The 16,725-nt window shown below is 35.6% G+C and overlaps 1 protein-coding gene and 2 pseudogenes across 1 annotated transcript; 2 read left to right on the plus strand and 1 right to left on the minus strand.

Moving 5' to 3' along the window:
- Window positions 1-866: 866 nt before the first annotated feature.
- Window positions 867-7,353, minus strand: LOC145600925 (sulfite oxidase-like). Its single transcript, XM_081656795.1, has 12 exons — window positions 7,198-7,353; window positions 4,786-4,901; window positions 4,648-4,710; window positions 4,479-4,515; window positions 4,253-4,334; window positions 3,774-3,892; window positions 3,532-3,627; window positions 2,546-2,656; window positions 2,353-2,454; window positions 2,161-2,208; window positions 1,599-1,823; window positions 867-1,234 (listed from the first exon to the last, which is right to left on the minus strand). Exons 1-12 carry the CDS (start codon window positions 7,270-7,272, stop codon window positions 1,118-1,120), a joined length of 1,191 nt encoding a protein of 396 aa, XP_081512921.1. The 5' UTR covers window positions 7,273-7,353; the 3' UTR covers window positions 867-1,117.
- Window positions 7,354-12,369: 5,016 nt separating this feature from the next.
- Window positions 12,370-14,149, plus strand: LOC145602761 (high affinity nitrate transporter 2.5 pseudogene; annotated as a pseudogene).
- A 705-nt stretch (window positions 14,150-14,854) lies between these two features.
- Window positions 14,855-16,421, plus strand: LOC145602902 (pentatricopeptide repeat-containing protein At5g66520 pseudogene; annotated as a pseudogene).
- The last annotated feature ends 304 nt before the right edge of the window (window positions 16,422-16,725 follow it).

A 16,725-nucleotide genomic window follows, 5' to 3' on the forward strand; every position in this document is an offset into this window, starting at 1 on the left:
AGAGATGAGTGAGAAAATACCAATAAATAATTATGAGTGTAATATGTAAATAAAAACATAATTAAAGAAATAAAAATTTTGGGACTTTAATTTAAAATGAGACTTAATAGAAAGATGGAGAGACTAAAATCAAAGAGAGTAATTAAAAAGGTTGAATTAAAAAGGGGAGATGAAGATGAAGTGTTTAATGAAAGAGTTAAGAAAAATAGTATAATCAAAAATAAAAAATATAAAATGACATGTGGCACGTTGAGTTGAAGAAGAAGATAGGGAAGTGTAATAAAATGATGACACATGTTTTTTTTGGTTTGCTTTTTTAAATACTAAGTATAGATATAGATTAGTTGGGCATCAATTAATAAAATAAATAGTGTGTGTCTCAAGTTTTGCTTCAGGAACAATTTTCAAATTTTGATTTGTTGATTTTTTATGTTTATTGTTAGTAATTATAAATTTATAATATAATGACGATAATAAATTTTTTAAGATATTTTTTTTTCTTTTATTCTACACTTCAATTTGTATTTATATATTTGTGTGGATTGATAGAGCATGATTTTCTTCTAGCTAAGATGATCATAATTTCTAAGTTAGGATATCATTCAATGTGATTTGGTGTTCAAAGTTTCAAAGCTCTATGAAGTATGAATGCATTTTTAGTTGATGATGACATGAATTAAAAATTGTTAAATGGTGATGTGGCGCGATGCTAGTGTATAAACATTACCAAAAAAAGCCATTTAAATATTCAAAAAAAGCCATTTAAAAGTCCCAAAATTTTTATTTCTTTAATTGGTCTTTTTAATCAATTAAGTACGAAGCATTTATATGTTACTCCGTATGTGACAGGTTCAAGACAAGGAACAGAAACGAATCAAACGATTGTTTAAAAGAGCTTCAAACCACGAAAAAAGAGCCTCACTAGAGACTAGCCTTGTGCAGTTAATGAGTAACATTACACACATAAAACATAAAATCTAGCTGTGATACAGTACATACAATAACCAAACATAGTAGCTTATAGGTTATTCACCAAGTCCAGAAATAGAATTGCAAGTCTTGCCACTTATGGTTAAAATTTTGTCAACCCAAATACAATAAGGTAGACTTTGAGATATCACATACTTGAGTGACCAATTCTAACATCAACCCTATGCCATGATGTGTTCAAAATTCCTCTCAGATTCCAGATACAATCTACACTTTCGGGCTGCACGTTTGCAGCAATATCCACCTGCCACAAATCAAAGAAAACATCAAGCACAAACAGCGCCATTAGAAAACTCACAACAATAATTGAACATGAAATGAGTTTAATCAAAAGATTTTATATTACAAAAGTAATACAGTAGCAGTTAAGCTGCTGTTCTAGTGTTCTACATAGACAGAAAACAGAAACTTAAAGTTACACATGAGACGGCCATGTAAAGTTTTTCCATTAAAAAAATTTCAGTGACCATAATACAGCAAGCCAGTTTGTATAAAAATTTATAAATTAAAAATAAATAAGTAAATAAATAATAAAAAAAGTAGAAGACCAAAGTATCTGCAAAAGAAGAGACCAAGGAATTTAATGACGTAGTAGAACACATCCTTACCGCTTTTGCAACTATCTCACTAATCTCAGCTCTATGCTGTACCTCAACTTCGGCCTCAAAGAATACCCACGCCCACTTGTCACAGTAGAAACTATCTGCAACATACGGCACGCCTGGTTTCTGGTATCTGGAGGCTTCCACCCATGTTTTACCTCCATCTATGGATATATCTACTCTTTCAATCCCACGACCTCCACCAGATAGTGCATATCCTTTGACTGTTACCTAAACCCAGATAATCAGAAGTTTTAGATACCATTACCAGATACTGCTATTGTTGAGATATTCCAAGAAAGCCAGAATTCAGCAAAGAGGATTTCAGGAGATATTTTATAAGAACATAAAATCCTTTCTATAATTGTGCATTTGATTTATAATTATATCTTAAGAGTGCAAACATTCCGAGATATTTTGCCATTGGATGGGGTCTCCACTCTCCAGAATGTTAAGTGCTATATTGTTGATATTGTAGTTTGAACAAAGCGAATATTTAATTATAGTTTGCCCATTCTTCAAATACGAAGTATTATTGAGTGAGAAGGAACAAATGTAGCAAAATTACCTTGCCATCCTTCAGAACATTAGAGTCTTCTAAGGAACAGATGGCGGACTGCAAAAAAAGAAGCAACAGTTAATTCTCAATCCCACAAATTCAAGTTCAGAAATCTAATCACATTCTGCCCAAATGTATTTCTGAAGTCTGAACAAGTTATGTCAGAGTAAGGTGGACATCAGCTTTCAGGAATACATATACCTGAACTGGAAAATCCATTTGAGGCCTCCTCGTTGACCAATTTATATTATCCCAATCAACTGTAGGAGGGAACATTTTGTAATCCTTTTGCGTAAAGAAACCCTGTTGATAGCAGCATGAAATAGGCCACTAAGTCCCCTAAAGAGAAAATATGTAACAGCTTATCAAAACCAAGTACTCTATATTAGCCAACCTGAGATTCTTCAGCAATCACATTGACTGAATCCAGCCATTTAACTGAACGAGCACCAATAACACCCGGGACAATTACACGTAATGGATAACCGTGATCCCTATTAAGAGGCTAAGTTCATATCAAAAACAGATAAAATTAAGTTAGATTGATACTGGACACAAAGACACTTAATGCTGGTCATGAGATCAGTTGTGATCATGAATGAAGCTTGATTGGAAAATCAATAGCACAACCATTTTTCTCATCTTTTCACTATCTTTTTTCTCGAGATGATGGAAATCCTAGGCAGTCAAATTATCAATGCCTGATGTCTCTATACAGAAGAGAAGACAGTAAGAAAATCAGGCTCAAATCAGTTTTACAAACACAATACCGATGAGGTTTCAACTGCAGTTGATCAGCCTTTTTCTTCTCTGGTTTAACACAGGAACTAGGGAGTGGGGAAAGCAAAAATAAAATGAGGCCTGATCAACATCCTCTGTCAAAACATGCCCACATCTCTACATTTAAGCTTTATTCTATTCAAATCATCTTGCCTAAACGTATCTTATTTGAACTTTGTTGACTTATTTTATCTAAATTTTTTTTTTGCGTTGGGGGGGGGCAATTTTTTTTGTTTCAACTGATCTGAACTATCCAGATTTATGTGAACTTATTTGAGCCAAAAATAGATCAGATAGAACAGGGCCTTAGAAGGCACAACATAGAGTGACTCCATTAGCTGCAGATTAACTAGCAGGGACAGTTTACTTTATACGTAGTAGATATGTAGCAAATTATAACATACATTAACTCTGTGTTCTAATTTAATCAAAGTCTACAAATAATACAATGAACAAATCAACAAACTCTCTTTGATGAGTAAGTCATTAAGCTGGTATTCTATCACGAGTGTTAGAAAAATCCTGCGTTAGATGCAAGTTTGGTAGAGATTCAGGTTTTGAAGAAGAAAAGAGGCAGTAAAAACTTAGATGAAAAATTACCTCTCCATTCATTTCATAGGCAAGTAATACATCGGCCACAGGGTTAGTTGCCTGGCTCAACGGAATTGATGCCTTATAAGGACCGCCATTCTCTTCCTACTCAATAACAAATAGATCTGGTGAAACTCTCCATCAAGAGATTTTTAAATTAGAATAAATAAATAAAAAGCCCACCAATTATTGAAGAATGATGAAAAAAATGTATACTCAAAAGTCGAAACAGAGAATGAAAGAAGCATTACCTTGCACCTGTCAACACTGACAAATTCAACATGTTTTCCCCCACTTGCTGTGGAACTCGCTAGCTTAGGAACACCAAGAAGTTCAAGCACATCTGCTAGTTTAGCTCCACCCCATACAGCTGAATTAAATTTAAAAGATAATAAAAGGTTAGGAAGGTGGACTGAGCAAAACTCTCTAAGCATCAGTTTATGCAAGCAATTATCTAACAAGTATACACCAAGTTCTTCAACAGGCATAAAAAAGATAGTAGTCTGCAGACTATATTCAGCAAACTATACTCCATAAAAATAAGCATTATAAAAAGCCTTCTTATCCAATATAGCCAAACTCGTGTTTGCTTCTTTCTCTAATTTTACAAATTAATGAAGTCCTACAGCAAAGCATGGATAGTTTACAGCATATCATGAAGGAACAGAAATTGCCCCAATATTACTGAAATTAATAATACTTCATTTGATTCAATGTGAAAAGCACAAACCATTTCCTAAGGCAGCAATGCCCCATCCAACTCCTCTCACTTTTTTCGTTTTGCTCATAGCTGTTCTGCGGTTTCCTGCACACTGTAGCATTGAAAGATCAATATACTCATCAGCTTTAATTGTTGAACAAAAGAACGTTACAGTTATTCTGGGAGAATAAGGCACGTCACAAAAGCAAACACAATAGCCCACTTAATTTCTCATTACTGAAATTTTAAAACCAACCTGTAATGTTGCTGTTACGGTATACTTGGGCAGGTCCCTAAAACAGAAGAAACAATGTGAGCAAGATAATATTTCTAATTTGCAACCAGTCAAGAAAATTGAAGGTATAATGTGTATGACATATTCTCTACAAAGTAATGCAGTCAAAATATTGCAAACCCCTGCCTACCGGATATCTCTCATGGAGAGCTCCCTTTGGACGCTGATCAAGCCCGTAACAGAAAGTCGATACCTACAAGACAGTATACAACTGCATCAGTATAGAAATACCACCAAGTATTGCAAAGATTATAGCAGTAAGGATAACCTTTCGATGTCATCAATAATAGGTATAGGTCCATGATTTCTTTTGTAGAACAAATCCACTGGAGTCACATAGGAGGATATGAGGCCTGATCGATGCGGTTCAGCATTAAAAGGCTCCTGCACAGTAATAAAGATGTTGACTACAATTTTACTAGCCAATAAAAACAAGGCTAGTTATGTGATACTACATAACTACATCCACAGCCAAAATAAATTGCCTGGTTCTTGAGCTAATGGCAGCATGCAAAAAGCCTTCACACTGGAATAAATTGAATGTTAATCCTCTCCCAATTGACTTTATTTTAGGCCATCTCTAAAAGCAAAAACAAAGAACCTCAATTCCTTGAAGATGAATACGTGTTAAGCTACCTGCCTACCTCCAATAGTGCAAGTCACACAAAACTGCCAAATTCTTTTCAAAATTCTGTAAGTCTTTGATACACTAATTTCTTTAAACCATCTAGAAAGTAGAGAGTACTACTACATAAAAATCATCGCCGAAGGACATAATCCTTGATAATATTAATATATGAACATGACTATTTAAAGTCTTCCCGAACCTGCTTTCCTTCAACAATCTAACCTGAAATTGGCTAATCAACAATTTTCGATATACTCTCAATCCAGGAAAGGGTTTTCCACATTTCCTAGACTGAGTAATTTTACTATCATGTTCTTTCTTTTTATACTTTCAACTTTTAGTACAGTTCTAAAGTTGTTAACACAACGCATGACTCTAATTTGGTCCGAAACATGCATAATCAAGCGGTATCTACCATTTAGACAACTTACTCTTTGCTAAAACAGAAGTACTATCAATGGTTCTACCATCAGGCCACATTTGAATTTAGTTTATATATAAGTATGATATGATCAGTTAAATCACTGATTCATCAAATATATATTTCTAACTTAGACAATTCTACATGGTGGCCTCCTACTTTTAAGTTTTCCACATGGGAGACACACTTTTTTCCAACTCTCTCAAGTGGCACTATGGTTTTGCAAAATTATGTATAGTGTCCTTTTTTTTAGTTTATGGCTAACTTTTATAATTAAAATGGTTAACCTTAGGTTTTTTGGTTTAAAAATTAATTAAATTATATTTTAAAATAATAAAATAAAAAAAAAAGAATTTTTTTTTAAAAAAAAAACATCCTAAACCCACGACCACCCTCCCACCACCACGTCCACCCTCCCACCACCACGTCCACCATCCACAACCCCAACCCCCATACACCACCGGCGCCCAGAATCCCTTTTTACCGCGCCCGCGCCGGCGGCCCCGTCCCCCTACCCACTGAACCCACCACGACACCACCTGAACCCCATATCCCAAACCCGAAACCCCCAAATACCCAACTCGAAACCCCTTAAAAACCCTATCCCACCAATTTAAACCCCGAATTAGACCCTCCCCCACCCTTGAAACTCTGACGCCCAAGGTTTTGAGGGTGGGAAAGGTCCTTATTTTGGGGTTTAAAGTGGCGGGGGTGGTTTATTCGGGTTTTGGGTCGGATATTTGGGGGTTTCATGTGGTGGGTTTAGTGGGTAGGTGGACGAGCTGGGTTGTCGGAATGGTGAAGGTTGTCTGGGTGGCGGCGAAGGGTGGGGGAGGGCTGGGTTGTCGGAATGGTGAAGGTCGCCGCCTTCCGGGATGGTGGTGGTGGGGAGGGTGGTCGTAGGTTGGGGGAATGGGGGCTGCGAATTTTCTTTCTTTTATTTTTTTTTTTTTAAAGAATTTGATTTTTTTTTTAAAAAAAAAAATAATTGTGGTTAACCAAAAAATCAAAAGGTTAGCCATAAAACCTAAAAAAGGGCACTGTATGTAATTTTTCAAAACTTGGATGCCACTTGAGAGAATTGGAAAAAAGTGTGTCTCCCACGTGGAAAACTTAAAAGTAGGAGGCCACCATGTAGAATTTCCCTTCCAAAATTAATCCAATTTTACTTATGCTAGCACAATTTTGTTTTTAACATAACACAAATATTTTTATATTAACAATCAATTACCATATTAATTCTAGTTGCTTCATTGCCAATAACAATCCCCCAAAATAGCACACAACTAAAAATCCACCCAAAAAAAAAAAAAAAAAAAAAAAAAACATTAATAATATATCAAATTGCGTCAAAGTAAAATCAACTAATCAAATAAAAATTATCACTAATTCGTCAGCTAAACAATTCTCCAAAAATTCAATCAGTTAATCATTTATTCATCCGTGCATTTAGATAATACAATATAATTTTGAAACAAAAATAAAATCAAATTATAAAATGCAATATCAATGAATTAATTCAAACTCAAGCAGAATTCAACAGAGTAAAATAACAAAAAAATCATTAAAATCAAACTTGCTGAATACTAACAAATTAACATCATGATGAATAATAAAAGAGAGAAAATTGCCTTGGAATTAATTTTAAGAGAAGGATGACGAGATGGTTCATTGGAGTAATCGGACGGCGCGTGAAGCCCCGGCATTTTTGCGCGACTCAATTACTCTTTCGACTGGTGTTTCTGGGATGAAATTGAGAGAAAATTATTCTTTTTTGGTTTTTTTTTTGGAATTTGGTAATATCTAGTGGGCCTGAGTTGCCTGAAAGCCTGTCAACTTTGCTTGGGCCAAAAAGTTGGGGTCAAGAAGATTTTATCCTAACCTTTTGCTCAAAAAAATAATATTTAATCACTATTCCTATATCGTTAACTTTTTGTTTTTTTTTTCTTTTTGAAGAATCTTATGTCATTAATTTTTAATAAGCATTATTACACATCATCCTATTTATAACTTTATAATCAACAACTCAAAAATACTTAGGGAGTCGGGTCTTTACCCGTCAAAACAAAGATCCTCCCCGGCAAGGATCAATGATATATACTTGTATACACTTTGAGAGTGATGGATACATCATTTAGTTAAAGCTTTCGTTCTGCTTTAGGAAATTATGAGATCGATTCTCTTCACCCGTCTTGCTCTCATTAACAGTAAATTAAAAATAAAGTATTGTATTTCAAACAAAAAAACAAAAAAAATTATTGTCTTGTTTGTTCTCAACGTTTTTTCTTTATTGATTTTCACACTATAAAAGTTTTTTCAATCCTCCTTTATTGTTTTGTCTATATTTTCTTCCTCCATTTTGTTTTAGTTTAACATGTTTTCTTATTAAATCACCTTTGTTAAATTATATATTGGACATATTATAGTCATGTAAAATCTTAATAGATTTATTTAATTTATATTTTTATAATATTAAATTAACATTTGTTCTAATTGGAGATAAGTGTTGAAATTATGTAGTGGGTAATGTAAAAGTCAAAACATTACATGATTACAACTAAGAAAGAACTACATAGTACGAGTACATAAATATTTTTTCCCCTCCCTAATACTCTCTTATACTTTATTAGCATTTTTTTATACTCGTGATATTAACATTCACATTTTAGTTGTTCTAATTGTGTGCAATGCCAAAAAGTAAATGCTAAAAAAATTCAAATAAGAAAGTAAATACATCTTTATTATGAACTAGGTTAAGTCCCGTGCCATGCACGGTAATTTTTAATACTTATCATTAGTTTAAGATTACTATTTAATTATAAAAAAATTATACCTAATTGCAAAATATGATGAAAGTTCTATAATTACAAAAAAAAAAAAAAAAAAAAAAAAAAAAAAAAAAATAAAAATTTATCACACTAAAGAAAACAGAGAGAAAAATAATATGCACGACTAATAAAAATAACTAAGAATTACATTACAAAATTATAAAACTTCTCTAAGAAGCTTTGGCCAAAAAGATAAAAAAAAATAAAAAAAGAAAACTTTTGGAGGGAAAATTTTTAACCAGGAAATGACATGTGTCATTCCTGGTTTCGCCTTTAGTATAAAGTTATAGATTGGGAAAAAATAACAAAATTCAAGTATTTGTATATAAGTAGCACTTGAAAAATTACAGTAATGAATATTATCACTCCTACGAACATCAAACATTTATTACGTGGAGAAAGTTTATACTAATGTGTAAATAATGATAATTAATTGACAAATGTGCATCAAAGATCATGATAAACCATGAATACTATTGAGATCCTTAAGCCTACCTCAGCCCAAGGCACTCTCTAGGCCTTAGAGCTTATCAAGGCCATATAGCAATTGTTAAATACATCCGGGTGTACGGTGCACCTAAGGGTATTGTTTGCTCATTTCGATGGTTATTGCTCATTTTATCATCAAATGAGCAAATAAACACAATTGGGTGTACCGTAGACCCGGGTGTATATAACAACCTCTCTATATAGTTACTTGTCCAAATTCTTCTCATGGGCAATTATCTCACATTTATTAATATACTTGCATTCCTAATCTAGCAACAAGTGTTCAAGAACCAATGTTTGTGCTTATTTGCAAGTAAATTGATTTTGATTAAATAGAACTATAGGAGAAAGGGAAATGGTGGATTTTCTTAAAAAATATACCATTATACCAATACAAAGCATAATCAGTCAAGTGCATATAAATTACATTACTTACATGTTCACCAATTATAATAATGATGCCCAAACATGAAACATGTATTCCTTCATTAGTTATAAGTCAGAGTATTATCACATTAGAACAAGTAGCATAAGGTTACAACTTACAAAATAGCTGAGGCATTTTACCTACGAATGAGTAATTATTTTTAACAAATTCAAATCTCATCAAATCGGATCAGAAACATTTAGAAATTTTTATTATCTGTGTTGCATATTTGTCAATTATTTGAAATCATTTTCTAATTCAAAATGTAGAAAATACACAATAAAACAAATCAAACAATACCTCAAAAATAATTTTTTATACAAAGTATATGTATCAACATACAATTACATTCGAAGTTAATTAATACCAAGAGATAAATCAAACCATACATGGAGTGATTCAAACTAGCTAGACTAAGGCTTTGTTTGATTTAATATTAGTAAAGGAAGGGAAGGGAAAAGAAAGGAAGGGAAGATGATTTAATTTTCCAATATTTGGTTGATGAAAGGAAATGAAAGAAAATTTATTTGGTTGATGAATTATAATTTTCTCTTTCCAATCGAATTCCTCCAATTTTGGGAGGAAAGGAAAGCTAAAATTTGTAAAGGAATTTTCCTCCCAATTCCCTTCCTTTCCTTTGCTTTCTCAGGTTATTAATTCAACCAAACATAGGACCATGATTAAAACCCTTTCCTTTCTTATCTTTTCCATCCAAATTCTTTCAACCAAAAAGGGCCTAAAACAAACACAACATAAATCAGCCAAAATACCTTATTTCGGGTGAAGAGAGCACGGGTTAAGTTATTGCACTAACTCCAAAAATCATAATGATCTGACTACATTAGTCCGCGAAAAAACATTAAGACTTAGTATATGCTCTCAAATCAAATAAAATCTTGAGTACTAGGATTCTAAGAGTATTAGGAAATTTTGAATCTAATAATCCAACCTTTGCGCGGTCCTATTTTATTAATCCAATCTTTTGATTATTCCACAATAATCCAAGCTTTGGGGGGCATTCAATTCTATTAGGCCAAGTAGGTCACTTAACCTAAAACAATAAGTCAACCGCCAAGTGTCGCATTATCATTTGTCCAAAAAAAAATTGATTTTTCTTTTTAAAAAACTTTAATTTTAAAAAAAAATAAAAATAAAAAAAAAAACTTTTTTTCCCCGTTTTCCTCTTCAGTCTTCACCGTCCTCCATTTCCTATTTCCACACCTCCATGAATGCTCCCATTTCCAGCCAAACCTCCGCCCACCGCACCCCCACCTCCGGCAACAAGGAACCCCACCCCACCAGCCACCAACCGCTTGCAACAACAACAACAACCAGCGACATCAGATCACTTCTCCCACAACATCACCACTCACCAGCCACAACTCTCGCAACTCATCACAAAGCCATATACAACCCTGCTACAATGCTACAACTCCAAACAACAGCCTAACACCGCAACAACCCAGCCGCACCTAGTGCACCAACCACCGTAACAACCCAGCCGCACCTAGTGCACCAGCCTAACACTACAACTCCTAGCGCACCGCCAGCTTCGCCTACCAACAACACTATAAATTACTCCAACTCACCGCCTGCAAACATCAATTCGCCACCAATTGCTACAATTTCGGCCTTTAATTGCAGTAATCTGGCAAGGAGAATCTTTAATTTTCGACCTATTGAAGACCCATAAGGTGCGCTCATGAAAAATGATGGCACAACACCCGGAATGAGAGGGGAAGGGGGATTAGTTGGCCGGAAAAGGGACGTCAGAGGAGGGGGAGGGAGTGGCCGGAAATGGGAGGGGTTGCTGGACGGGGATTCAGGCTGCCGGAATCAATGGGGGATATTAAATTCAATTTTCTTTTTTTTTTTTTTTTTTTAAGTTAAAAAACTGAAAAATGTATTAAAAAAATTTAGAAAAAAATTTACCTGAAGAATAGGTAGCAGGTCACCTTAGCCTAATAAAATAGAATACCCCCCAATCGAAAGGTTGGATTAATAGAATAGGACCGGGCAAAAGTTGGATTATTAAAATCAAATTTTCCTACATATTATTCATAGGCAGCCATGTCACAATAAACAAGTACATCTGTACATACCAAAGTACTCCGTACCATCTTCAATTCTTCATAGTAGCCAATGGGTAACCCTTTTTATACACGAAAAGATCATAAGTTGCAATCTTCGTTTGTTTCACATGAAACGGTACCTTTGACTTGCAACACTAGCATAAACAAACTTAGAAGAATAAAATGACATTTACAAGATTAATTATTTTACATAGCCCGTAGTAAAATTCATAGAATATACAAAGTATTACCTCTATAATACTTCGTATTAGCCTATAATACCCTCACGACTCAAGTTAGTATTGAAAAAAAAAATTGGGATTATCAATGAGAATTATATAAAATTATCGTTTTTCATACAAACGTAATAAGCAGTGGCAGATCTTGATCGAAAATATTAGAGGGGCCAAGATTTGAATCTTTTACCTCTCGCTCAAAACTAATCATCTAAAACTAATAACACCATTACTACATTTTACATTGCATAAACAAGCTGCTAACAAATTAGTACTCGGTCAGACAGAAGAAAAGAATCGTAGAGTTATGCAAAAGGCATGCATACACCATCCGCCAAGTCTCAGACAGAGGAACAGTATACTTGCAGAATATTCTGTGATACGGATTAGATGATATGTTACTGTCAGGAAATCAACAGTATACTGATTCCTTGTACTTTCGTAATTTTAAACTGTTGACTTTGCGAGATAGTGAATATGCATTGAGCTGACATCGTACATTAACAAACAGCTTACATGATTGAGACAGACTGAGAAACAGCTGATACAAAAAAAAGTACAGCAACACAATCGTTTAGTTTTACTGACTGCGTCAATCTAGGACAGTATGCTTCAGTATATAAGTATCGTAGGATGAAGCCTTTTATTTGCAAGTTCACACATCTTTTCAGTGCAATAGAAGAGAATAAGTGACATATAATTTTAAACACAATAGTAGCATAAAAGTAGAGTAAAGAAAATGAGTGATCTGATGCCAGCCTCGAATGGTGTGGATGAGATCGAAACAAAAAAGTTTGCTCTTCCAGTGGATGCAGAGAATAAGGCCATTGTCTTTCCACTCGTATCTGTGGCAAAGCCTCATATGCGGGCATTTCATTTATGCTGGATACAATTCTTCTCCTGCTTCCTGTCAACTTTTGCTGCCCCACCTCTGCTTCCTATCATTCGTGATAATCTCAATCTCACACAAAATGACATTGGTAATGCAGGAGTAGGTTCAGTTTCAGGAGCAATATTTGCCCGTGTTCTTATGGGTACTGCCTGTGATTTGTTTGGGCCGCGGCTTGCTTCTGCAACCCTAACCCTCCTCACTGCACCAGCAGTTTACCTGTCTGCTGTGGCAGACTCTGCACCGGGTTTTTTTGCTATGCGATTTTTCACAGGCTTTGCTTTAGCCACTTTTGTCTCAACCCAATACTGGATGAGCTCCATGTTCTCTCCAACAGTAGTTGGCCTAGCCAATGGGCAGTCAGCCGGATGGGGCAACCTCGGGGGAGGGGTTGCCCAGCTGGTTATGCCACTAGTCTATACCGCTATCCTTAAGACAGGAGCCACAAATTTTGTAGCCTGGAGGATAGCATTCTTCATACCTGCCCTCTTTCAGATGTCTTCAGCATTCGCAGTAATGCTTCTCGGCCAAGACCTGCCTGATGGAAATTTTCACCAGCTGCAGAAGTCTGGTAATATGCACAAGGATAACGCGAAAAAGGTTTTATATCATGGAATCACCAATTACAGGAGCTGGATCACTGCTCTAGGATATGGTTTCTGTTTTGGGGTAGAGCTAGCTGTAAACAATATAGTTGCTTACTACTTCTATGACCGATTTAATCTAAACCTTAACCTTTCGGGAATTGTTGCAGCCACTTTTGGGATGGTTAATCTTTTCTCCAGGCCTATAGGTGGAGGCTTGTCAGATTTCATGGCGAAAAAGTACGGTATGAGGGGAAGACTGTGGAGCTGGTGGATTGTCCAAACGATAAGTGGTGTAATGTGCATAGCTTTGGGACTGATTGACACTTTAGCTGCATCTATTGCAGTGATGATTATCTTCTCTTTATTTGTTCAAGCAGCCGAAGGACTTACCTTTGGGGTCGTTCCTTTCGTCTCTAGAAGGTAAATACATCGTTATGTTTCTCTCACTTTAACCTGCAATTGCATTTACCAAATTCAGCCATACAAACCAAGTTAAAGATAACATTGTAGTCTATTAGACATTCAATGAGTGATTAAAAAACTATTGAAAATTCTATATATGCTAATAAACCTTGTAAAAATACATACAATCTTAGAAAACCATAAACTTGTCAGATGGTTGTCAAGCTTACAGCTTACATAAAAATCTATTGTATGTTACTAACTTCTCTACATCGCTCTTCAGATCTTTGGGGGTGGTTTCAGGCATGACTGGTGCTGGCGGAAATGTGGGTGCAGTCCTTACTCAAGTGATCTTCTTCAGAGGATCTCAATTCACAACAGAATGAGGAATAACATACATGGGTGTCATGATCATAGCATGCTCCCTCGGCATAGTTTCCATATACTTCCCACAATGGGGAGGTGTTTTTTGTGGTCCTAAAGCAAACTTTACAGAAGAAGACTACTACCTGAGGGAATGGGATGCAGACGAACAGAAGAGAGGCCTTCATAATGTGAGCATGAAATTTGCAGGGAGCAGTAGGAATGAGCGGAGTACAAAAGGAAAGTCTGTACCCAAAGAAGCTGAACTGAGCGCACCAGATGGTGTTTAACAGCCACCTTTACTTACCAAAATTTATCTTGAATCACATCTTTGGATTCAGATATCTACTTTACTACAATGAACATGTTAACTGCATATGTAAAATATTTATGATTGGCAATACTGTAAAACATGTTCACAGTATCTTCCTCCAATCACCCCCCCCCATGTAATTTCTTTCTTCTACACCAGCCTTTTGTTTGTGTTACATGCTTTTCTACTCGTCGAGGTTCAAGTATATGTATTGTGTGAAAATATATCCATTTATTGTTTTTTGTTTCAAATTTCGTCTTTAAATTCACAGTTACCCCCCCCCCCCCCCACCACCACCACCAGTCTACCACCACGAAAAAAGAACTTGAGGTATTTTTTTCTGAGACGATTTTGGATGTGAGATTAAAAACAACTCATTCACACATAAATGGAAATCTGAACTAATACGTTTGTAAAAGCATACCATTAAACAACAATGAGAACAAAGTTAATCTATGTACAATGATATAAATCAAATATTGCAGCAAAACTTACTAAGGATACTAAACAAGGTGGCGCAATGTTCAATCCTTAACTTATTTTAGTTATCGACTTGAGAAAAGTTTAAAACAAACAATCACAATATATAGTACTCCGCATGTAACATGACATGGACATTTTTCATAAGAAAATGACTTCTCAAATACCCTCTATTATTCCATGTAATCGGAGTAGTTATTTCTATACCGTCTCTTCCAACCACAGATTTATATCAAATTCATTACGAAATTTCCGCTCGATGTACTCTTATCCCATGAATTCCATCTTCTCTATGACATCTAATCCCAATGCCTAAACCAGTAAAACCACCACAATTCAATGTTCCCGCCAAAACCCTTCATAATCAAACATCTCACAAACCCATCTTCTTCTTTCTCTTCTCTCTCCCAAAATTCACTTCCATCTCTCTCTCTCTCCTAGCAGACAGATGCACCTCAATGCATCAACTCAAACAAGTCCACGCTCAAATGATCACCTCGGCTCGCATTCACGACACCTACGCTGCCAGCCGGTTGCTCTCCTTCTGCGCCGTATCGAATTCCGGTGACTTCAATTACGCGGTAAAGCTATTTAATTACACCCAAGAACCCAATAATTTTATGTACAATACCATGATCAGAGCTCAAGCTAGTACTGAAAATCCCTCAAATGCTCTGTTATTGTATGTTCAAATGAGAAGGATGAATGTTTTGCCGGGAAAACATACATTTCCTTTTCTTTTGAAGGCGTGTTCGAAAATGAAATCGATTAATGGGTGTAAACAGGTTCATTCCCATGTAATTAAACTTGGGTTGGACTTGGAATTGCATGCTGTTAATGGGTTAGTGAGGGGGTATAGTGTTTCAGGGAGTTTGAGCGATGCACGCCAAGTGTTTGATGAAATTACTGACAGAAATTTGAGTATTTGGACTAGTATGATTTGTGGGTATGCGCAGAATGATTACTCAGATGAGGCTTTGGTGCTGTTTAATCAAATGGTTGATCATGGGCTTGAGCCGAATGGAGCAACTTTGGCTTCGGTGTTATCGGCCTGTGCTCAAGAAGGGTGTTTGATGATAGGGGAGAAGATTGAGATGTTTATGATTGAGAAAGGTGTTAAATTTGGGGTGATTCTTGGGACTGCATTGGTTCACATGTATGCAAAGAATGGAGCTTTGGGTAAGGCTAGAGAAGTGTTTGACAGTATGCAGGAGAAGAATGTTGCAACATGGAATGCTATGATTCATGGGCTGGCTGTTCATGGGCATGCTGAAGCAGCACTAGAGCTTTTCCGAAAGCTTGAAATCGAGGAATTCATGCCTAATGGCATTACATTCATAGCAGTTTTATCTGCTTGCTGCCATGGGGGTTTCCTTGAAGAAGGTCGAAAGTTTTTCCGTTCTATGAAACAAGATTACAATATTGAGCCGAAACTAGAGCACTTTAGCTGTATGGTTGATATCATTGGTCGAGAAGGGAAGCTAATTGAGGCAGAGCAATTGATACGAGGTATGAAATGGAAAGCAGATGTGATGATTTGGGGGGCTTTGTTGAGTGCTTGTCAGAAATGTGGGAATATTGTTGTTGCTGAAAGAGTAGTAAATGAGATTCTAGCTTTGGATCCTCATAATCATGGAGTTCGTGTTGTTTTGTCGAATATGTATGCAGAGGCTGGTAGGTGGGGAGATGTATCGAGTCAAAGAAAGGTGATGAAGGAAGGAAACTTGAAGAAAGTACCTGGTTGGAGTTCAGTTGATTATGGTGGTTAATGTAATCAGAATTGTACATTTTTAAGTTGCTTGTCATATTAAATATTCAAGGTCTTTATATAAGGTTTTATTCATCAGTGCGTTTGAAACTTGTCTTCACTGACAGTAAAATGTTGTGATTACTACCAAAGATGTCACTTGTAGCACTTACAAAAGACTATGATAAGGAAAGGAGAAAGATGGATATCTAGAGTTCTTGTATTGCTCAATTCTTATAATCTAAATTGATCAAACACACATGGCAAAACTAATCAATACCAGGTTTATAAATGCAGACTATCATTATCTCAGTAAAACAGTACAG

The sequence above is a fragment of the Chenopodium album genome, chromosome 21 (genome assembly GCF_948465745.1).
Source record: "Chenopodium album chromosome 21, dcCheAlbu1.1, whole genome shotgun sequence".
Lineage (NCBI taxonomy): Eukaryota > Viridiplantae > Streptophyta > Magnoliopsida > Caryophyllales > Amaranthaceae > Chenopodium > Chenopodium album.